This window comes from Podarcis vaucheri (genome assembly GCF_965113315.1).
Source record: "Podarcis vaucheri genome assembly, chromosome: 8".
Classification (NCBI taxonomy): domain Eukaryota; kingdom Metazoa; phylum Chordata; class Lepidosauria; order Squamata; family Lacertidae; genus Podarcis; species Podarcis vaucheri.
Genome location: NC_138766.1, coordinates 83,062,611 through 83,086,517, shown reverse-complemented (window position 1 = coordinate 83,086,517; position 23,907 = coordinate 83,062,611). Strand labels below are relative to the sequence as shown.

General features: G+C 38.1%; 1 protein-coding gene across 4 annotated transcripts in view; it reads left to right on the top strand.

Moving 5' to 3' along the window:
* The window catches only part of ASAP1 (ArfGAP with SH3 domain, ankyrin repeat and PH domain 1), a 142,469-nt gene that overhangs the window by 74,897 nt on the left and 43,665 nt on the right, over window positions 1-23,907 (top strand). For all 4 annotated transcript variants that reach the window (XM_082235529.1, XM_082235526.1, XM_082235527.1 and 1 more), the window contains 10 exons: window positions 3,519-3,591; window positions 5,620-5,765; window positions 7,492-7,566; window positions 7,908-7,957; window positions 9,956-10,085; window positions 10,630-10,715; window positions 11,801-11,876; window positions 13,354-13,440; window positions 19,931-20,031; window positions 20,665-20,734. In XM_082235529.1, coding sequence (XP_082091655.1) covers window positions 3,519-3,591; window positions 5,620-5,765; window positions 7,492-7,566; window positions 7,908-7,957; window positions 9,956-10,085; window positions 10,630-10,715; window positions 11,801-11,876; window positions 13,354-13,440; window positions 19,931-20,031; window positions 20,665-20,734 — 894 coding nt within the window. The remainder of the gene's footprint in view (window positions 1-3,518; window positions 3,592-5,619; window positions 5,766-7,491; window positions 7,567-7,907; window positions 7,958-9,955; window positions 10,086-10,629; window positions 10,716-11,800; window positions 11,877-13,353; window positions 13,441-19,930; window positions 20,032-20,664; window positions 20,735-23,907) is intronic.

The following is a 23,907-nucleotide window of genomic DNA, read 5'->3' as shown; positions in this document are numbered from 1 at the left end:
ATTAATTCCACTTGCTGCTTCTATCTGGCCATTAACTCCATCTTCTTATTCTCTTTGGCTCTATGCTGTGTTCAGTTTGCTAGATAAGGTTGTAACTAAGAAGAGTGATGCTTTGTTCTAGAGCAAAGGAAATCAGCTGTTCTTGCAGAGACAGCGGTAATCATGTATTTAAAATCAGTGGTTTGGGGAAAATAAAACTTTTAATTACTAAGTACTCTGCTATTACAGAAAATGTGGTTGATGCAAGTTAAAGGGAGACTAATCCATCAAATTCTGTTTCATATTTTGCTGAGGTACTTGTGAGTTTGAGATGTAGAGATTGTCACCTGAGCGTCTGATGTCATTTGACACACATATATTGGCTTGTATTCAGTGTTAGTCATTCTCGGAATAAACCCGCACATATTAATGGACATGACCAACTTTGGGCCATTAGATTTAATATGTCTACTCTGAGTAAAATATAGGTGGATACAGCACAATCTCTATGCCATTTCTGCACTGTTCATCCATAATCCTCTTCCATCACAGTTCTGTATTTTTCATGTGGATTAAAAAAAGGAAAGAAAATTTGTATTTATATACATACTTTAATATTTATTTTATAATGCATTTCCCCTCTAAATAAGCATTAAAAAAGTATTTATACAGTTCCTAAGAACTGTCAGAACATTTGAGAAGCGTAAGAGCTGGTGGATGGATACACACATTGGTTGGAAGGGGCAGATCAGGTCAGCTTTTTATCAGAATTCACAAATATCAAATTCCTCAATCATCCCTAGCCTACTTTAGTCACACAGTACAATCTGTGCTAACTCTTACAACGATGTATAATGGGATTATCTTCCACAGGATTGGTATCTCCTCATGTGGTGAACAGGAAAAAAATTATTTGCTGTATACCAGCTGAGACACAACTCTCTATAAAAAGGAAAATGTGCTTCAAAAAGAAATCAAAGCTTCCTTCTGGGTCCTGGAAATCCCCCTATGTTGTCAGTTTAACAAACCTCATTGCTAAATCAGTGGTTTCAGGCATCTTGTAGAGCCATCTTTTTTTTACCCAGGCTCTCCCTGACCCATAAAGTCAGGCTCTGTTTTTATTTGTTTGAATGCCTGTTTTTAATGTACTTTTAGACAACTGGTTTTTACATTACATTATTATTTTTTAAAAAAATTAAAATCACTAACAAGGAAAGTTTTCAGTTTTTCTTGTGGAAATGATGTATTCAGGCTTTTTTCTTTTTTTTTTAGTTTAGTTTATTTTTCCGCCAGTTCACAGGTTTATTGTTCTAGCCAAAGGCCATGATAATCTTGTAGCAATAATATCAATAAAATAACACAGAAATGAGAGTCAGGGTTGGTTTAAATGGTGGTATGACTGATGCTTTTAAAATGTTTTAAGGAGTGAAACCGAGTTGCATTCTGGCTCCCACTCCTTTAAACTTTTATATTGATGATTTGGTGCCAATGCAAACTCCCCCTCCCTAGTAATTAGGAACAGAAAGATCTTAATTTAGATGTATGCAAATGATGTAGTGCACCTCTCTCTTTCCCAGGTGGGCCTCAAAAATCTCTTGGAAGTTTAATTTAAAATGCAATACCGTGGTACCTTGGTTTACAACCAAAATCCGTTCCGGAGGTCCGGTTGTAAACCAAAACAGGTTGTAACCCAAGTCAAGCTTCTGCCAATGGGGCCTCCCCCCCAAAATTGGTTGTAATCCAAAAAAAGGGACACACAATTCTGGGTTTGATGTGGTTGTAATCCAAAACGGTTGCAAACCAAGGTACCACTGTACATTTCGCTGCACAGCAGTTTGCATATTGAAAAGCACATTTTGGGGTGCATGGTGAGTGCAAAGCAAAATGGTTACATGAACTCACAGGTCTCATCTAAGCCTCCAGAAAATCCCTACATGTTTCTCTTTCCCCTCCATACCAACCCAAGAATTACATGGCCACCAGAATAGGGATTGCCCAAGATCGAGTGTTGACCTTTTTCAGACCGAAGGACCCCTTGCAGGTGGTAATGACAAGCAATCTCTCTCCTCTGTCTGTCTCCCTCTCTCTCTGTTGTCGGTATTTCAGACTTAAACTCAATAAAGAGATATGTGAAAGAAGGAAGGAAAACAAATTTTGGCAATTTTCATTAGTATATTTTAGTTTTTCTTCCTGAGGGAGGGCAGACGGATAATTTCAGGCACCTTTTCTAAATCTAATTACTGATATGGTTAATTCTGATTGTAATTGTTTTGTATTTTTAATATATAATTTTAGCAGAGTGTGTGCTTTTACAGTTCCCTGGGATCTTTCAGCAAACAAACAAACAAACAAACAAACAAACAAGTTGGCAAACCTCATTTAATTTCCATTCTATAAGTATTAAGTGCACAATCATAATCCATATCTATGGTCAGTAACATTCAGCCACCATTAATTAAGATGCCTTTTTCATTCTTGGTTACTTTTACCACTGGTAGAAATGAACTGAAAGTGTTAAGTCACTTCACCTCAGACACCAGACACCCAGCAGATGGTAACATTTGTGAATTGTTGTTGATCTGAGCAGGATTAGTTTGGTGACCTAGGGGTGAAAGGCTGTCTATCCCATTACTATATCCTAAGACATCAGATACCCTATTTTGTTTCAAGAACCAGCAAAAATGGAAGAATCATAGAGAGAAACCAAAGCTATTTTGATAAATACCTGTTCTGTATTATTTTGTATGCATTGATATTCTTCCATAAATAATGATAATTCTTCTTTCTGTCTTGCATGCTGCTAAATTGTGATTTTAAAAAGAGATTTTTTTATCATTCATAGGGCTTTACAAAATAGATGCCATGATTTATTTGCCACTTAATATTTTTAAACTTATTGTATGTACATTTTTTCTAGTACGTTTCGGAATTTAGTGTTTTATATTTGTTTACCCTATGCTAAAGCTGCACATTTCTCCCAAGCACATTTACTATGGTGTAAATCCCACTGAACACAGTGGTGTTTACTTCCAGGTAGACATGCCTAGTATTCTGTGGGATGAAATCAAGAAGAAAAATATTTATGTATGACCTGACCCTTACGTTTGTTTTGCTTGTTACTCTGCTTTTGTAAAGCTACCTTTTAGTAGGGGAAGTCCAAGAAATGCATGACACTTAAAATATGACACTTAAATCTGTGGAATTTCAACTGAGATAATAGTGAAACTACTATAAACTTCAGTATATTTGTTTGATTTCAAGCTGACCATATAGCACTACCCCCTAGGTCTGCCAAACTATTTTCAAGATGCTTTTTGCCTCAGGAGCACTTTAGTTCAGAGTTCTTTAATTGACTTGAAGTGACTGAGTGACTGAAGACCTCCCTAGAGGGTAATAACAATGCCTCTACTGTACAGTGCTGGCAGCTCCTGACATTATTCGGTATTTGCTTACAAGAGCCTCATGTTCAGGTTTTCAGATGTACAATTCAAAATAGAAGTAGCTTGCCTTTGACACGGTCTTTCTTTTTCTGTCCCTAGGCGTTAGATCAGGACCGAACTGCACTACAAAAAGTTAAAAAATCTGTAAAATCTATATATAATTCTGGGCAAGGTAAGCTTTATTTTTCTTAATCATAATAAAGAGTTACTCAGTAGTGTTTATATTTCTTGCCATTTTACTCTTTTTAAGATTCAAGAAATGGCTGTCAAATACCTATGGATAAAATCCAGTTGAAAGGCACTAGCAATTTAAAGGAGCTTTATATATATTTTCTGAACTAGAGTTTACCAGTTCCACTTATCACAGCTTTAATTGTTTTGCAGGTATATTGGTATATGCACATTGGTATATATGATTTTTTGTGAGATTTCAGACCCCCCCCCAAAAAAAAAACCAGCTTAATTTGTTGCTCAGAACAATATTTGGCTGTCAAAACAAACACAATGTCATAAAGATTATTCTGTTCAAAAATAAGTGTTTCCTCTTGGCTGTATTGATATTTCTTAGTTCATTGGCGGACTGTTGAGTTTTGTATTCTGAGAGTACTTTTACTTTCTGTACTCATGATTTTAGACTTCCGTCACTTCCTGTCTGCCCCCCCCCCCCGTACTTTTTCCTGTCCTAAAAAATGCCTGTGAATGAGGCGAGTGTGATTCAAGATTCCATTAATCAGTTAAGCGTTATTTATTTTGACTAGGTCCTTGTCACTGCAAAGTGAACGGGAAATAGATGACTTTCCTAGAATATATTTAATAAAAGTATGACCTGCAAAGAAAATAACTGCTAAATGAAGTGTTTAAATCAAGTGGTCTCTTTTAAACGTAATGTGTGCCTATTCCATCTTCACATATTTTGGTCTATAACAGGGGTCAGTAAACTTACCGCGCCTCGGGCCGGTGTCCCCGCGTGAAGGGCGGGGGAGTGTGTGCCCATACAGGTGCGCACATGCTATTTCCGGTGCACTTCTGGGTTGGAGAAGCACCGGAAATAGCTTGTGCGCATGTGCACGGGCCTCCTCTGACCCAGATGTGCACCGGAAATAATGTTTGCGCATGTGCACAAGCTATTTCCGGTGCTCCTCCAACCCGGAAGTGGGCAGGCACGCAGCGCCAGTAAGAGCGGGCAGCGGGGGTCGCCACGGGCCGAATAAACGAGTCCCTCGGGCCTTATCCGACCCGCAGCCCTTAGTTTGGGGACCCCTTGTCTATAGTCATCTTAAAAAAGAAAGAAAGAAAGTTCACAACATTCTGATGTGTCTCAGTTGCTGTTCCTTTTCCTCATGGCTCAGAATTTTAATGAGCAAATTGAGCGCGTGTATTTGGAACACCAGAAATTAAAATTAAAATTAAAAATTAAATACTATAAGAACTACAAGAGTGGGGCAATATGTGTACATCCCACCAAGCTCACCCTTTTTTCTCTGATAAGTAATGGTGCTGCCACTATGACACACTTGTGTCATTATCAGTATGTTAAGAGCTTAAAGAATTGCCTACCCATCACTGTGTGATACGGTTTAATTGCCGCTTACGACAGTCCAAAGGCGGATTTGATTGGTGTTTTTGTGTTTCTGTTTTGTATCTTAAAGTCATGCTGTCAACTGTTCCAGGCATAGCCAAGAAGCTCACCACTCTTCCTGTTAACCATCAGTCACTGGCCACAAATACCAAACTTCTGCCACATTCTGTAAAGCCATTTAGCCACAGGGGAATGTTCACATTTTTATTGTGGTATCAAAACACAGTAGTTGCAGACATCTTTGGATGACCTGACTACATAAATACACTGTGATGCTTAGTCCAGTCACTTTAAAACCATTATGACGAGCAATTCCTGTGGTTGTAGCAGTGGTGTGGCTTATACACGAAATTCTTACTTCTTAGCCATTTTTCAAATTCTTGTTGTGAAATTAGCTAGGTGAACACTAGCACTTGTTTCAGGACCAAAGGACTGACTAACAGGAAAATAAGCATCTCTCTCACTGAAATATTATTCAGAGTGGTAATCTTGCTATCAAAACTTTAATAATGCTACAAGCAAGAGGCCAATTTAAAGTTGTGCTTCTTAATACTATTGTTAGTATTAATATTGTTTCTCATTCGTAGGAAAAAAATACATTTCTATATTTTTCCCTCTCAGAACATGTCCAAAATGAAGAGAACTATGCACAAGTACTAGATAAATTTGGGAGTAATTTCTTAAGTAGAGATAATCCAGATCTGGGCACTGCTTTTGTAAAGTTTTCTACATTGACTAAGGAATTATCAACACTCCTGAAAAATCTGGTAAGAAGTTTCTAATGTTTTGTTTCTTCATAATATTTACATTTTAAATAAGTATTTGCTTTGCTTTCATTTATGTAACAAATTGTCCGCTCTAGAAAAACTTTTCAAATTTTCTGTAGGCAGCAGCATGTGTTTGGTTCTAGCTGCAGATAAAGACAGGGAGAATATCTCATTTAATCAATACTATACCATATTTTTGAATTATGGTGAATTATGGTGCTGGAGGAGACTCTTGAGAGTCCCATGGACTGCAAGAAGATCAAACCTATCCATTCTGAAGGAAATCAGCCCTGAGTGCTCACTGGAAGGACAGATCCTGAAACCGAGGCTCCAACACTTTGGCCAGCTCATGAGAAGAGAAGACTCCCTGGAAAAGACCCTGGCATTGGGAAAGATGGAGGGCACAAGGAGAAGGGGACGACAGAGGACGAGATGGTTGGACAGTGCTCTTGAAGCTACCAGCATGAGTTTGACCAAACTGCAGGAGGCAGTGGAAGACAGGAGTGCCTGGCATGCTCTGGTCCATGGGGTCATGAAGAGTCGGACACGACTAAATGACTAAACAACAACAGCAACACACCATATTTTTAGGCGTGAGATTTTCCTAGCTCTGCAAATGACAAGGAATGTTTTAAACGTGTGCTGCAGGGGTGGCATTCAATGCAGTCTGTGCTTGAATGGAACAGTAAAGGAGCTACTTAATTAAACCATTAAGAGCTCATAGACCAATACAATTATGATCATTGTATGTTTCTGATTTATTCAAACTGCTTTGTGACACTAAAGAAATGGTCAGAAACCTGAAAAGGTCTTACTTCATTTTTTAGTGCTTTTTAAAAACACATTTCACAGGGAATTATTTACAATATTTGAGTGGATTGTGATGATTGCTCATAGAACAGAGCTCGGCTGCCTCCTCTCCACCCCCAAAAAAGCTGTTCCTGATTGTTGGATAAATGTTTGAGAATCGCACGGGCTATTGAATAGAAGCTGTGGCTAAAGTGTAGAGTTGACAGAAATCATGGACATTCCTATGGTTCTGGTGTAGCCTTTCAGGCCTTTCCCTTGGGTAGGATGAGCCAAAAAGACACCGAGGGTAAAGCCCATTGTATATTATTTTTAATGGTCACCTCAGTATGCTATTTTTTTTTGGAGCGTATTGCAGAATAGAGAGCTGAAAGGTGTCTTGTGTTTTGTTTCTCTTTTTTGTCTTTGCAAAGCTTAGATCTGTTTACACTTTACTCTCCTAATGAGAGAACAATATGGTTTATGCTTCATCATTAGCCAAGCCTCAGGGTTATGTGCTTTATGACTCTTCTTCAAGAATAACCTTTAAATAGATATATTTGGATGGCACCTGACATTCCTTCCAACCCCCAGTGTAAAAAGAGAATCTGTTCTTCCTCTAAAAAGGAAAACTTTCTTGTTCTAAAAGAGAGAGAGAGAGAGAGCTGTAAAGCTCAAAACACTTTGAGCCATTTTCAAGAACAAAACTGACTTTTTACAAAGCTGTTGGAATTTTTTCCTGGTTTCATGAATTGGTATAGTTTCCCTTTGAAGACCCTCATGATATGAAGCTTGATAAAGGGCTTATTTCACACAATAATCTAAATTTTTGCGATAGGTGTAAATGCCACATTAGTAGAAACAAGACATTAATGGATATTTGTAGCTCACCTTAAGCTCATACTTTAAAAAATTGAATAACACTGCTTTTTCTTCGTAGCTTCAAGGCTTGAGCCACAATGTCATCTTCACATTGGATTCCCTCTTAAAAGGAGATTTGAAAGGTGTCAAAGGGGTAAGTTTTTTGCTTGAGAACTATAATAGTATTGCTGACTTGGTTGCATGGGCTTTTGCTGCTTTCCCATCAGTGTTCTTGTGGTGACATCATATCTGCATAAAATTCTGTAGAATCAGCTGTAATTGCATGCTTTACATTTCATGCTCCTTCTTCGAAGCTTGAGATATATGTGCCTTAAGATCCATGGGAAAGAAATTCTTAAAGTTATAAAAAGAGAAGCCTTTCTTTCTTTCTTTTTTAAAAAAGTAAATTATAATCTTGAAAGAATATCTTAAGCATATACATTTTAACATAGCAGTGTCATAAACTTATTTTAAGTGCATTTTCTCTTTCCTAAGGATCTTAAAAAGCCTTTTGACAAAGCCTGGAAGGATTATGAGACCAAATTGTAAGTATTGTTCACTCTGGGTAAACATTTGACCAGCTTTAAGTGTGTGACCTAATCATTTCTTTCAAGCCTTGAGCTTTTCTGGGGATGTCTGTCACTTTCTTCAGTGTCAATGGAATTATTTAATAGGCACATAGTAAACTTATGCATTTCAGTGATGCTCGGGAATATGTTCTTGTGGATTGACAAACCTGGTTTAGTATAGTTTATTCCTCATTTAGTGAATATGCATGTGATAACAAATATTACAAGATGCCACTGGCCTCATTCACACTATGGCTTAGCATTATGTGTGTGCCACACCTCTCTTCTTGTAGTGTAAGCATAAGGAAATGGGATGAATTTGCTTCTGCTTTCAGCTTACAATGATTTGTTATGCCTGAATCAGGAAAACTGCACTTTAAGCTATGGCTTGTCCATACCAGCAAGGTTTGTAAACTATCATTTGAAGCTGGCTTATTCAGGCAAGCCTTAGTTAAAGCTTTGGTTCATACATAAAGACAAACTGCAGTTAGTTGAAAAAGGAAGGATGTTCTTCCTTCCTTCCTTCCTTTTTCATTTATTTTGCTGCACTGGAGTAGTGTGGAGAATTTCCTAAGCATGAGATTCATTCAGATAGCATTATGTCAGAATTCAGCCACTGAATTCGGAAAGTGCCTTTTTTATGGGGCCCATTTGTTAGCAAGGACAGGAGTGATACCTTACCCCCTATCCCAGTAGGAATAGGGTCAAGCAGAGCACCCACTGGCAATTTGGTAGAAATGCAGTCCTCTCCGAACACAACTTCAAGCGATCCTTGGTGGGAAATACCATTGTCACTTTCATTGAATGTTGAATTCAGACTAGGGAGACCCAAACTCAAAATTCTTGTTCGGTTACAATATTGCTTAGATGATGCTGGGCCAGTCACACACACTCAAGCCATCATATTTCACAGGATTATTGTGTTGATTTGTGATTTTCTTTGGAGGGGGGGAATTACATATGGTGTCAACTCTTTATGGGAAAATAAATATGTAATCAAATAATTCTTTTTTTAAAAAAAATTGACTGTTTCCAACAATAGATATATAATATTATTTGTAATTAGCATAATTGTTAATAAATATTTCATGCCCAACACTACTGCCTGAAAAGATTACTATGGAAGATTATGGTCAGGAACTTTGTATAACCCAGTTTCATTTGGTTTTGGTGGATTTCAGTTGGACTCCAATATATGTTTTGTGCATTTGCTTTGTGTATTTGTAATACTTGGAAAAGAAATGATACAGCAGCAACCTCTAGTTCTGAGGAACAATTCATAAATTTGTAAAAGTAGCAGCTGATCTAACAACTTACACTTGAAGGAATTCAGCAATGCAGAGACTTGTAGGTCTTTGATAGACTTTGGTGAGTTGCTGGCTGCATCCATACAGTATTGCTGTAAAACTGGAGAAATGGATCAATATGTTGAGCAAAATGCAATGTTTGAAACTGAGTGCTTAAACGTATAAAGGTGGAATGTGGATAGAAATAAACTACAAAGAATAGTGGTAGTAGTTGTTATGGCAAAGTTTGGTTTCTGTTTTTCACTTTCTGGTTCATTCTGTATGTTCTTGTTTACTTTGGCTCCCATCCCATGACTCATGTAACAGAAATAATAATGAAGCAAAAAGAAAATGAAAAAGATGTGTTTATTAACACTTTTGAAAGGTGGAGTCATATACAGAGGTATAAGAAAATAGGATTTGCAGCCATTCAAGATCACCTCTATAATATTAGTGACAGTTGTGCTAAGTGAATTGAACACTGGTTAAATTTCCTTTCTACATGCTTCAGACAGCTGTCTGATTTATTTTTGTTTTTTTAAAGTGCAGCATGTACTTCATCCGTTTTGAGCGTTAATTCCTGCCTCTCACTTTTTGAAAAAAGAAAAGAGTATTTAAAAATTGAAAGACTGTGCAGGAAAAGTAAGAAGTGACAATGTTTATTGACTGTATGCTTTTGAAATTTCAGCACAAAAATCGAAAAGGAAAAAAGAGAACATGCAAAACAGCATGGGATGATACGAACTGAGATAACTGGAGCTGAGATAGCAGAAGAAATGGAGAAAGAAAGAAGGCTATTTCAGCTCCAGATGTGTGAAGTAAGTAACAAATTGTTTGAAATGTTTTTATCCAAATTTCTACTGAAATATTCTAAAAATCCTGTTACAAAATGTTGCTTGGTTGGAAATAGTACATTGGACAACTCAGCGGCATAGCAAATTTTCTTTTCCTATTAATCTGAATGTCACATAAAGCTTCATCTAGCCAATTCCATTTTTGACTTTCAGGGCTAATTCACACTTAAGGCACTATTCAGTTTTAAGAATGGGTTAGAAATTGTGGAGAGGAAGAGGGGAAAAACAGCTTCAAACAATTTGGGGGTGGGGACCATCTGTTTATCATGGTGTTTGTTTTTAATTACTTCTAAATAAATTTTAAGTTTCCTATGCCATACTGATCTATTTTGTATACACTAAAATCTTAATCACTGTATTGGTGGAGTGGTTTCAGATGTCAACTGCAAGGCAACCTCCAAGATAATTGCTGAATTTGTTAAACAGATCTGAAATAGTGCTTGTATTTGAGCACAGCTGAAGCCCCAATATATAATTATCTACTGAGCTTTGGTTTTTCTTTCTACAGTATCTCATTAAGGTTAATGAAATCAAGACAAAAAAAGGTGTGGACCTTCTACAGAATCTTATTAAGTATTATCACGCACAGTGCAAGTAAGTATAATTATTTAGCAAAAACTGATCTTACTTTTCTGACTTGCTTTGGTGTTTTCTGTTGCTATTTTATAGTAGATTTGCAAGATTTTATTTTTCTCCTTAATAAATAAAATTATTTCTACTGCAGTTCAATCCACCCTTTGTAATAAGTGTGCTCAGTTCTTGCTATTACCACACGGAAGTCCAAATTTTATTACCCTTTCAACTGGCATATAAATTAGTTTTAAAATTTGACCTGTCAGCAGAACATTTGGCAGCTCTGTGCATGGAATTTTTCCAGAAAGAGGGAAAGGACAGCTTAGGAAAAATTCTGGCTTTGTAACAGGGTGTGTGTGTGTTTTAGCTCTTTTGGCATTTAGAAACCAATATTCCTTGCAACCTGACTTTCAGAAGGTTGTGAGCTGATGCATAGAACTGTCTGAGGTCTTTTCAGTGGATATTTTGCCTCAAGATTCCAGTCCTTTGACATGTGTTTACTTCCCTTCCCATGTGGTGAAGGGAACAACAGAGCATTGCCCGAATGCAGAAGCCCTCAAGTTCATCAGTTGATTGCTGATTTTTAAAGGGCTGAAAATTGGCCAGTAGGTGAAACTATTCAGCAAGATTCAATCTTTGTTGTATTCCTGCATGAACATATTTACAGTAGGTTGTATCGAATGCTGCATATGTTCTGGTTGTGCAATGGGACTGCCCCTTTCCTCTAGAATACCTGCCTCAAAATCTTTTTTCAGAGGTTCCTCCAACCCCAGAACAGATTTTTTTTTTGGGGGGGGGGATCGAGGGGAGGGCTGCAGAGGAGAGGAGGAAGTTTCCTTGTGCAAGCAGAAGTCTATGTGAGTGGAACAGCAGTGTTGAATACAGTCCAGTGAGCTCACACATCTGTTATGCTTCTTAATGACCAAAATCAGTGCATCCCTGAATAAAGTGTCTGCTTATATTTGTGAGAAGACTGTAAATGTCAAGTTCTGAAGGAATTCATTATTACAGCTAAATGATATGCAGATGGGGAGAAATGGTCAAGAGACGTCAGAAGGGCAGTGGGAAAAGTACTGATTTGCTGATAATCACATTTTCCATTGTAGTTTCTTCCAAGATGGCTTGAAGACGGCTGATAAACTAAAACAATATATTGAAAAACTGGCTGCTGATTTATATAATGTAAGTCATTCATAAGACAGGAATATTGCCTGTTTGGATTACTGTTTTTTAAATATTTTTGCTAAAGAATTGGAAAAGCATTTCAGTTTTAGGCACCTTAATATACAAAATAGTTTTTTACAAATCTAGTTTGAGGCAGCAACCTTTCAAGCATTTGAATTAGGCTAGTTATTATGTACCCTAATTAGAGTTTTGTGATTAAGCAATCCATATTTTTTCCTAATAAAAACTATGTAATAAATTGGTTAATGATTTCAGTATGAAGTCCAGTAAAATAATTTCCCTTTTGTACCATTATGAACCACTTCTCACAATATTTGAAAAAGAATATTCTGACTAATGGTTTGAAAAAGCACCATCTTCTACTTGGTTCAGTAAGTTTCAATATAGTATAGAAATGAATAAATCCTAACACATACATATAGGCAAGAGCAATGCAAACACACACTTTTACTTGGAATTTAAAAAGGAGTGTCTTGGACCTTTCCAAGAAAAACTGGAGCTAGGGTATATTAATATGTATAATAGGCACATTATATATGCTGTTCTAGGCTACATCAACAGAAGTACAGTGGTGCCCCGCAAGACGAATGCCTCGCAAGACGAAAAACCCGCTAGACGAAAGGGTTTTCCGTTTTTCGATGCGCTTCGCAAGACAAATTTCCCTATGGGCTTGCTTCGCAAGACGAAAACGTCTTGCGGTTTTTTTCGCTTCCCCCCCTTTTTCTAAGCCGCTAATAGCCTTTTAGCCGCTAAGCCTTTAATAGCCGCTAAACCGCTAATAGCACTAAGCTGCTAAGCCGCTAATAGGGTTGCTTCACAAGACGAAAAAACCGCTAGATGAAGAGACTCGTGGAACGGATTATTTTCATCTTGCGAGGCACCACTGTATAATGTCCAGATCAAGGGAAGTAATAGTCCCACTGTATTCTGCCTTAGTCAGACCACTCTTGGAATACTGTGTCCAATTCTGGGCACCACAATTTAAGGAGGATGTTGACAAGCTGGAACATGTGCAGAAGAGGGCAACCAAGATGATCATAGGTATGAAAACTAAGCCTTATGAGGAGTTTGCTATGTTTAACCTGGAAAAGAGGAGACTGAGAGGAGATATTATAGCCATCTTCAAATATCTTAAGGGCTATCACATGAAGGAGGGAGCAAGCTTGTTTTCTCTTGCTCTGGAGGGTAGGACTCGAACCAATGGCTTCAAGTTGCAAGAAAGGGGATTCCAACTAAACATTCAGAAAAGCTTTCTGACAATAAGGGCTGTTTGGCAGTGGAACAGACTCCCACGAGAGATGGTGGACTCTCCTTCCTTGGAGGCTTATAAGCAGAGGTTGGATGGCCATCTGTCATGGATGCTTTAGCTGAGATTCCTGCATTGCAGGGGGTTGGACTAGATGACCCATGGGGTCCCTTCCAACTCTGCAATTCTATTTAAAAACTGAAGTAGTGTTTGGTCATTTTACTCTAGATAAAGCAGACACAAGATGAGGAGAAGAAACAGCTCACTGCACTCAGAGACTTGATAAAATCTTCGTTACAGCTCGACCAGAAGGAGGTAAGGATCTTAAGCAAACTATTAGTTGGGGGCTGAACTTATCTGAGTTTATTAAAAGTGCACTGTTACATGTACATTAAAGTACATAATGCCAGTGTTTGGACATAACTAACACTCACTCTTGGTTTAGCCAAGTAATACATGAATGAGCTTAGCTTCCTCCTGGGCTCGTGTGCCTTCCCTCCTTTTCTCCTCCCAGTCATGCAAGCAAAGGTGTTCAAAAGCTTTTGCTTTTTATTAAGCCCTGTTTGTTTCATCCACATAAGGAAAAATGGTCTTCTGCTATGGCTTTTTTAAAAACAAGAACAAAAGGGGAAGGAAAATCCCATGCCTTTCAGAAAAATCATTGTAGGCCCAAAAGCTTTCAGAAAATTATAGTTTCAGGGGCATGCTTTTTAATAAACAGTTCTCACATCCAAGCAAAACTGGTGATAATTGTTTCTAAAATATGCCCTTGAAGACTTTTTAAAAAAACATGTTGGGCCTACAATACAGTACATTTCTAGTACCTGGAGTGCTCATCCCCTCCCCTCACAACATTTTTATTGCCTGATCGATTGTGCTGTCTCAGTTTTGTGGTGGTTTCAAAGCAAGCCAATTTTAACCCATGTTTTATGATGCTGGCTAACTATGCTTCATGTTAAAAACTTAATCCCTGGTTTGGATGAAATTCAAGCTGAGTTAGCCAAAGTGAAAGCTTCCAAAGTAGTCCTTCTTGGCTGCAGAGGAGGAGAGGGAGGAATGTGTGGGCCCAAAAAGAGGATTAGACTCATTCACATAGCACTAAATTATACAGCACTGAATGCAGCTAATGTTCTCTCTCAATAAGTGCATGTAGTTCACAGTTGTTATGATGTGGATTTATGATAAGGATCTGCCATGTCTCTTACCCACTGGATCTTTTTCTGTGTCTGGTGCTTGCTTTGGTTATTAAGTACTGCTCAAAATTAATGTTCAATTCGGTGGAGATTCAGTTTTCAGTAGTGGCACTATTTCAGATACTTAATATTCAGAACACATACTCAATACTCAGAAGCCAGAAATGCCCACTGATGAAATCATACAGATTAACTAGTCCAGGAGCTTTAGAAAGGCTGTTTCATACACGAGGCCAGTGATTCCCCAACTTTCACCTCACCCCCTCGGACCACTTGAAAATTGCTGAGGGTCTTTGTGGACCACTCAATGATTTTCTGTCTCTTGTAGCACTTGTAGTGCACTATCCTGGCTGCTGTATACTTTTTAAAATTGTAATTTATTGCTTCTTTTACTTCTTATATATTGTATTTTCTTGTATTACAATGTAAGAAATAAAAGGTGCCAGTAAAATTTAATACAATACAGTGGTACCTTGGTTCTCAAACTGAATCCATGCCGAAAGTCCTTTCGACTTCTAAAAACGCTCGAAAACCAAAGCACAACTTCCGATTGGCTGCAGGAGTTTCCTCCACTCAAGTGGAAGCTGCAGAAGCAGTGTCAGATGTTCAGCTTCCCAAAAAAGTTCGCAAACCGGAACACTCACTTCCGGGTTTGCGGCGTTCGGGAGCCAAAACGTTCGAGTCACAAGGCGTTTGAGAACCAAGGTACGAATGTAGTTGTGCTGTCTTTCATCTTTAACTACACATCACCAGATACACTGCAAACTACATGACGATGCTTGCAGACCAGTGGTGAACCATAGACTCCAGCTTGGGAACTCCTAAACTAGGCCGTATGACCATGATGTTCAGAAGTGTACCACCACCTTTGTTAGCCAGAAAAATCATCCTACACAAATGCCATTTTTAACTGCACATTTTAAAGGCAGCCAAAATGTATTTTGGGTTCTATGCACAAAAAAGTATACTAATTATTCTTGAAGCAGATGGTCTGTTTAATTAACCATAAAGATTACATCTTTGTGAGAAGTTAACAAATGTCCACCTCTCCTGTTGAGAAAACTTAAACTTGTATACTTGACATTGGAATTTCATATTCTCTTATTCTTACCATGTAAAGGAACCTCTGTCCCACAGGCTCATCTCAGGGGGTCCAATTTGACCCAAAGGTTGTTTTCCCCTAATCACACCCACCTGCCCTTAGCATGACATCAGTTGGTGGGCATGAGATTGGAGTTAAAATTCTGCATTGGCTGAACTGGGATCACATGCATGTGTCTAAGGGACACGGGTGGCGCAGTGGTCTAAATCACTGAGCCTAGGACTTGCCGATCAGAAGGTCGGCGGTTCGAATCCCCACAACGGGGTGAGCTCCTGTTGTTCAGACCAGCTCCTGCCCACCTAGCAGTTCAAAAGCCTGCCAAAGTGCAAGTCGATAAATCGGTACCGCTCCGGCGGGAAGGTAAACAGCGTTTCCGTGCGCTTCTCTGGTTCACCAGAAGCGGCTTAGTCATGCTGGCCACATGACCCGGAAGCTGTCTGTGGACAAACGCCGGCTCCCTCGGCCTATAGAGTGAGATGAGCACGCAACCACAGAGTCGTCCATGTCTGGACCTAATGGTCAGGGGTACCTTTAACTTTACCTAAGCTATCAAGATTTAACCCCGCTCATAAACTGATGATCAAGAATTAAATCTTGTTCAGTTTCCAGGATATTATGCAAACACTTTCCAGATTCAGGAAAGGATTTACATGGAAACCGTTGCTAAAAGGAAGGTTTATTCCTTTCGTTTAAGCAGGGGGTTCCAACGCAAACCCCTTTCTCATTCAGGAGGGTATTTTCATTGGAATCTTGCTTAAAATGAAGGGCTGTCAAATGGCTCTGTTGGGAACAGGGATGTGCAGCCCAAACAAATATTTAACATCCCTCTTGACAGCTGCCAAGCAGGGGTTAAATTCTGTTAAATTCTTCAGGAGGATGGGAGAAAGAGGCGCTTTGCCAACCCTACGATTGGTGCTTCCAGCTGGCTCTTTGGGTGCATTGAAAACCCCGCATATGGGATTTTGACAACTGAGTGGTTCTGGTTATCTTCAAATTTGGCCCGTGAGTCTGAGCCTGATGAGGATCTGGCCCATAGAACTAAATAGTTTCCCCACCTTAACACAGACTGAACTAAGTAAATAACTGTGTTAATTTAAGTTGATTAATAGTCCACAGACCTTTAAAAGACAAAACAAAACCTTCACAGATATTTGATTCCATACATTTGAGTGTAAAGAACCCCTAAAATGCAGAAAGACCTTCCAACCGAATGATTAAAAGTTAAATATTATGATGGGAGGTAGTCCAACAATATCTGGAGCGTCACAGGTCCCTATCCTTCCCCTAGTTATGTACTGTAGCATAGACAGCTTAATTGCGAATCCTAGTAACATGTATACACACTTTAAAGAACACTAAATTTATTTAGTTCATAGCTAATTAAAACTAGCAACATAAGGGTGAGGTTGTGAACCTGGTCGTTGCTAAGATTGTACACCAGATACTACAGTAGTGTTACAAGTGACCTGTAATAATTGATTGGCATCTGTATGTCAGGCAGATTCTTAAAGTATACTTAAACAGGCTTATTTCTTCATAAAAGAGCAGTTAAATGAATAATTGAAAAGAATTATAAATGAATATAATGGATACATTCACATCTGTATTCTGAGTTTCTTAGTAGGATGAATAGGAGGGGTAACCTCAAGATTTTGCTCTGTTTTGTGTGCGTAATTAAAATCTGTTTAGATTTTCAGCAGTGGTTGCAACTTTCATGATAACAAATCACAGTAAGGTATACTTGTTTACAAAAGTATATCATTAGAATGCAGCTATATAATAAAAAACCAATCTTGTGATATTTTGTTCAGTGACAGGATTATTGATTGTGCTTCTAAATTATTATGAGCATCTTTCTACATTTAATTGTATGTGCTTTCTGCAAACAAAAGAGCAAAATATCAAGCTGGTGAAATATACAAAACATTTCTTGGAAATATGTTTTCCACATGTATAATTCTCTCTAATTTCATATTAAAATTTGGCATTTAAAAACTATAAAACAATGGCTTAGTTGGAACCTTGTAATCACATTCAACTACATTTGGAGCCCAGGGAGAAAATTTAATGTAAGGAAACAAACTGCTTTGGGGCAGAGGAGTTGGGTCTTCTATAGAAACACAAAGAGCAAGGGCCATGTTAAAGGAAGTAGGAAAATTGTAGAAGAAAGACTTGGTGTAACCTTAGGGACACTTCACAGTACAGTGATGTGTGTGATTCCTAATTGACGTGTTTCAAAATTGAAAGCCTTTTAGTGAGCAAGAAAATTCTGAGTTATAAAACGGCTCACATGAAAAAGGTTAAGCATCTGTTCATCAACCTGGGTGTCTCCTTCTCTCACAGTAGTATTTTGCTGCTTTTCATTTATTTGTTGTTTTTTTAAAAAAGGTCAGGGCTTCATAACAAACATTTGTGTGTATTTTGCCCCTTAATTATTCTTTAAGGTAGTCAACAAATGACTTTACTCATGAGATGTTTGTAAAAAATACCCCATAATACTGAGCCAGATTTTGCGGAAACTTGGAGAGGCAGTGATCAATTTTAAAGAAACTTTTGTTTATCAATTAGGTAGTATTCTTTCTTTTTTTTAGTGATTAAAGATGTGCATTTTTAAGGAAAGACCTTGTTTGGTGTTTTTCCCTTAAAATGATTTTTTTTTCTATACAGTGTTCCATTATGGCTTTGAAATTATGGCATTTATACAGTAATCAGAATAATGGATATTGTCCTTTCAATTTGTAAAGAATTAATTTGGATTAGGTATGGTCTTTTTTAAAAAGAAAAAGAAACCCCAAAGCTTTAATCCTAGATTTCTAGTGGATCTTCCTTCGCTGCTTTGCCAGCGTTGTTCATGCCCCTTTTGTAAAAACTCCTTCATCCTATCCCATAAAGCTATTCTTTTCCACCATAAGGACAGAGCTCCTATATACGTTATATTGACCTTTGGGGACTGCATGCCAGCAGTGGGTGTGGCCACCCCACATCCTCACATGCACGCACAGATGCATCTCAACTGCACCATGGAATCCTGGTTATATGATTGGCACAAGGTCACCCAGTGAACTCCATGGCCGAGTAGGGATTTGAAAATCTCCAAGGTCCTAGTCTCTAATCACTATACTGGTTCTCAAACATGTGGCCCCCTGGGACTGAACTTCCATCATCCCTGATCATTGACCATGCTGGATGGTAGGGCTGATGGAAGTTTGAATTCAGCAACATCCATTTAGATCCATTTTTAGGTTGTTGTTGTTTTGTTTTTTTTAAAGAAAAAGCTTTTGATTGTATGGGCAGGTTGCCTTCTGAGACCACCTCAACCCAGTATTGCTCAGTTTTTATAGAAGGCCATAACTGCCCATAAGGAGAACATCAGCTGATAGGTTATATAGCACTTGCAAGCTATATTTTAGAACCTAGTTGTTCACCAAAAGTAAGAATTTGTAAATTAATTCAGATGCTACTTTCCACTTGATATTAAGGAACTTAACCCAGGAAGAGCATGGCATATTAATATCAATCAAAACTTGAAGATGTGGAATCTCTTCGGCTTTGAGCCTTGCTCTGCTAATGGAATTGCAGGAATTAAAACTTGAGGAAGAGAGGTGGTAAAATATAGGCTGAATATTAGTAGAAATAATCTTTGTTTCAGATTCACCAGCAGCTTTATGAAAACGCTTTAGCTGTGGAATGGTTATCCTTCGTTGCTTACCAAGCTAGTCCTTCTTTTTCCCTTTTTGTGAGGAGTTGTGAATCATTTGTCCATTACCCAGCAAGCATTAGCTATGAAACATCTAAACACAGCTATTTCTGCAGATGCCTATCTGTGCCTTTTCTACAGACTGAAATGTTGGAATAAAGGGACTGCAAAATGCACATGAATATACTCCTTTTAACAAATGCTGTCTTAAAATATTCTACTTTTTTCTTCCTATGTTGCCTTTGCCTTTCCTGATCGAAGTCTAGGAGAGTAAGTCAACGCTTTAATGAATCATTGCTTATTGTAGTGAATTTGTACAGCTTTTAGTAGCTGCATTCATTCATTCATCAGCGGTATATGTATATCTATATATGCATACAGGCATGCACACACTTGTATACATTGGATTTCATTCCACCCCTTCTAAACCATCAGCTAAACCAATTAATATAATTTGGTAAAGCTAGTTAAATAATGAAAATATTTGTATTGCAAATACACTTTGGGTGTATAGCTAACTTGATTCTTCTATGTGCAGTGTTTTGCCAAACATTTTTATTTTTCCGCAAAAACGTTCTGGATTATTATTTTTTTAGTAACACCTTCATCGCCTTGTGAAAACATACCATTATCCTTTACATGCTAAAGAAAACTGTCCATGTAAAAAGTTGGGACTGTTGTTCAAAGCAAGATAACTGTGTTTTTGTATAGCGGTTCTATAAATGAAGGGATTGAAATGGTATTAAGAAAAGAGGGCTTGAAAACTAATAAGGAAGAGGAGAAGCATTATTTGTTCCTTTATGTTCTCTCTAGGATTCACAGAGCAGGCAAGGAGGATATAGTATGCACCAGCTTCAGGGAAATAAGGAATACGGCAGTGAGAAGAAGGGTTATCTTTTAAAGAAGAGTGATGGGTAAGTACTTAAGAGCACAGTATTTGATAAGTGGAATCAGCCAGTGCTGTAAAATGTATGGTGAGGGCCCCTGCTGTACCGGCATAAGTCTTCTATTTTAGCTTATGATATTGTGAAACATTACATTACAGTAATACCTCCGCGAACGTCCGCCTCATCTAGCATCCATTCCAACGAACGTCCGCAGCAAACCTGGAAGTACCGGAACGGGTTACTTCCGGATTTGCCGCATGCGCAGAAGCACTAAATTGTGCTTCACGCGTGCGCAGACACGGCGCTTTGCCCTGCTTCCGTTCCAGGGCTCCAGAACGGATCCCAGCCGCAAAGCAAGGTACAACTGTACTTGAAAACTGACTTAAGCTGAAATCTTCTGAAGTGCCCAAAAGTCTTGTAATTGTCCAGGGAATGACCTATTAATTCATTTACCATTCAGAAATGAATGGAACTGGGTGATCTTCACAATATTTTGCATGCCATATCCATGCTGCTGCTATCATGTGAAAATTATTGATGTTGTTTTTGTCTTAAGGTACTAGGAAAATTAAAGGATCAAGCTTTAAGTACAACAAGTAGTTGCAATAATATTCCTAAAGCTTTTTTTCCTCCCCTATGCCACATTCCTTCCATATTTAGCCTACGAAAAGTTTGGCAAAGAAGAAAATGCACTGTCAAAAATGGTATTCTGACCATATCACATGCAACCGTAAGTAGTCTTTTATACTGCACCTTTTATATTCAATTATACCCTAACTGCATTCTGCTCCAGTTAATGTAACTTTGATATAGTTACAGATCGTGTGTGTGTGTGTGTGTGTGTGTGTGTGTTTGTATGTATTAAACACACATAAAAAGGCTTGCACATAGATCTAAACTATCGTCTTGTATAGTTTGGTCCCTAAAATATAATTAGCATTACATTGAAATTTACACAAATTTTAAATTTAATATTCTACTCTGTTGGGTCTCTCTCAAAACCGCTAAAAACACACAAAGTAATGAGACATTTTTATTTTGTTGTACTTTTTACGTTAAGGATGGTGTTTTTAAGTTTCCCAGCCTTCTGTGAGCTGGTAGCTTGCCTCTCATTGAGTACACCTTGAAATTATATACTGTTGGTAAGTCTGCTCTCTAGTTTTGGTAAAACTCTTGAAACAGCTGCTTCTTTTATGTCACTTTTCTCAAGTTAAAGAGGGTTTTATACTACCCAAATTCTGTCCTCCAATCTAAGTAATTAAAGGTTTGGAGTGAAGCTTCTCCCTTACTCAAATAGTTTGGATCTTAACGGTGGTGGATTTTCTTCTTCATGTTGCTTTTTGCTGACAAATAGGAACTTTTTGAACAGTCGTCTGTACCTCTTGCCATTTAATTAGTGGTTACCCTCCACCACTCATACTACTATTTCATTCTGCATCTTTAGTTTTGGTATAGCTTTGTGCGTTAATAGCAAATGTGAAGCTCCATCTGAATGTACGCCTGTGTCCATTACTTATGGTACCATATCTGGTTAAACACTGTGGCCTTTTAATTAGCTGTAATCAGACACAGGTGGCTACAGATGAGCAAGTGTCTCATGATGGCTGCTTAATTGGAAATGCTGACTTCACAGGGTGAGCTGTTAGTCTGGTGGAATTTGCAACATAGTAAAGTCTAGTGTAACCACATCACTGATCACCCACCTTCAATGTGCTGAGGCAGTGCTTTGGCGATAGCAGATGACATGAACAGCTCGTTCTGGCAGATGATAATGAACAGCTCATTATGTGACAGAAGACATCCCATGGAATTGTTTTAAATTCCCATCACAGGGCTGTTACTCATCTTTATCCATAATAAATAAATAAGCCAGCTTTTCTTCAAGGAGCCTTTTCCTTTATGGTACAGTGTTCAATAAGAAAAGTGATTTCTTTATATGCCTTGCCTTAAATGGGTTCTAGTCATTGTACCAAATGCCAAATGTGAACATGGTTGTTTTCACAACATGTTCATACAGCAGCAGATTTTTTTAAGTCTACAAATCAAGTATGTAGAATTTGTACATGCAGGTCCCGCTTTATGAACGCTCACTATGCAGAAATTCACACAAGGAATTGGTACCCAAACCTCACTATATGCAATGCACATTCAGATATCCAAATAGAAAGCATTTTTCTACTTCCTTGTTTGCCTTTTGCTGGTTATCCAAGGGGGGGAAAGAATCGAACAGCATTTTTTCAGGGGTTTATGGGTTTTTTGTGTGTTTTTGGGTCAAAGTTCCATGGTCAGAAACACATTAGAACTTTTACCATAGGAATTAATGGAAATCATTGACTCATAATGTGAATGCTCACCCATTGAATGATTTCCAGGGAACACGTGGTGCTTGTAAAGCGGGATCTGCATGTACATTTGACTTAACATGGTTTTATTTTGCTGATGGGATTACATGACAAATTTGCAGAACTTTCAAACTGATAGGAAAATATAAAATATATAATTAATTAAAAATTTTGATTTGCTCCAAAGAGATGTTTACTTTCACCAGAGTTAGATTGTGGCTTGATTCAGGTTTAATGCCAAACCACGACTTGTTATTACAAGAATGAGCCTTATTCTCTTACGTTGCCCCTCACCTCACATGCTTCACTTTACATCAACCTTGGAGAAACCATAGTTTGTCACTGCATCCAAACTAGCAAACAATTGTTTGTGCGAGTCCTGCGAACCAAGTTGGAAAACCAAATTGTAGTTCGCTAGTTCAGAGGTTAGTTGGATACTAGCAAGTTAATAATAAACTTAGTAACCTAGCAGGTGCATTTTATGCTAGAAAGTTTTGGTTTGTCATTGCCTCTGAACAAGCCCTTGGTCTTTTTAAATCTCTGAGATCATGTTTTACATTTGTTAGCAAGATAACTGGCAGATGATTTTTGGTTGAATCATCCTTTGCCTCCCCCATTTTTTTCTTTTGAATAGAGAAATCTAAGTGGCCTTTGGAATTAGAAAAGATATTCAGAAGTAAGGTTTTTTTGTTGTTCATTTTTATATTCCTTGAGTAGTCATGTTTCATGATCATGGAAATTAATATTTTATAAACTTAAAGGCTGTATAATATAGCCATGGATGAGAGATCAAGTGCACCCCTCAGGCACACATTCTGTTCTTCCGCTCACTCAAATTCCCCTCCCTTTTTCAGTGCTAATTATGGTTGTGTCTGCATTCCTGGATGCCAAGCAGAGTTAATTTTCAACCAGAGTTTGTAGTTCTGCAACAACACGTGAAAGCGGCTTTTAAACGTAAAATTCAAGCTAGCTGTGTGAAGCATTAAACTTGACGCATATCTAACACTTGTCATAATTACCACTAAAAAAAGCAAAGTGGGAAACGTGAGCAGGAGATGGAAGGATCAATATACATTTGTGAGTGGAGGAGGTAAAAGTTATAGATGTTTTTTAAGAGAGTGGGGGAAATTGCATCTATTCCCAACCCATAGTCATCTGTAGTCATTTCTGAGGTATTGGCCCTTCTTCCAGAATCAGCTTTAAGATGTATCATTTACCATCTTGGAGTTAGACCCAAAGGGTTGGATCCAGACACACTCAGAAGAATTCCACTCTTCCTGGAGGAAGAAGTGGCAGCATTTCCCAATTCTTCTTTTCTCTTGAAGCCCCTGGTACCCTCAGAAAAGCTGCTGAGAGGGCCGTAGAAATATTATTGAGCTCAGCCTTACTGTCATTTAAACGTGCTCCCAGCAGCATGACTCAATAAATCTCTATATTGCCTGTAAGTGGTATATCAATCAGTGTTATATCAAGGCAAAAGTTTGGATTTTGATTGATGGATTGATCAGTGATGGACTCTTGCTGGCTATGCATAGGGGTGTGAGATGTCCAGAACATGTAA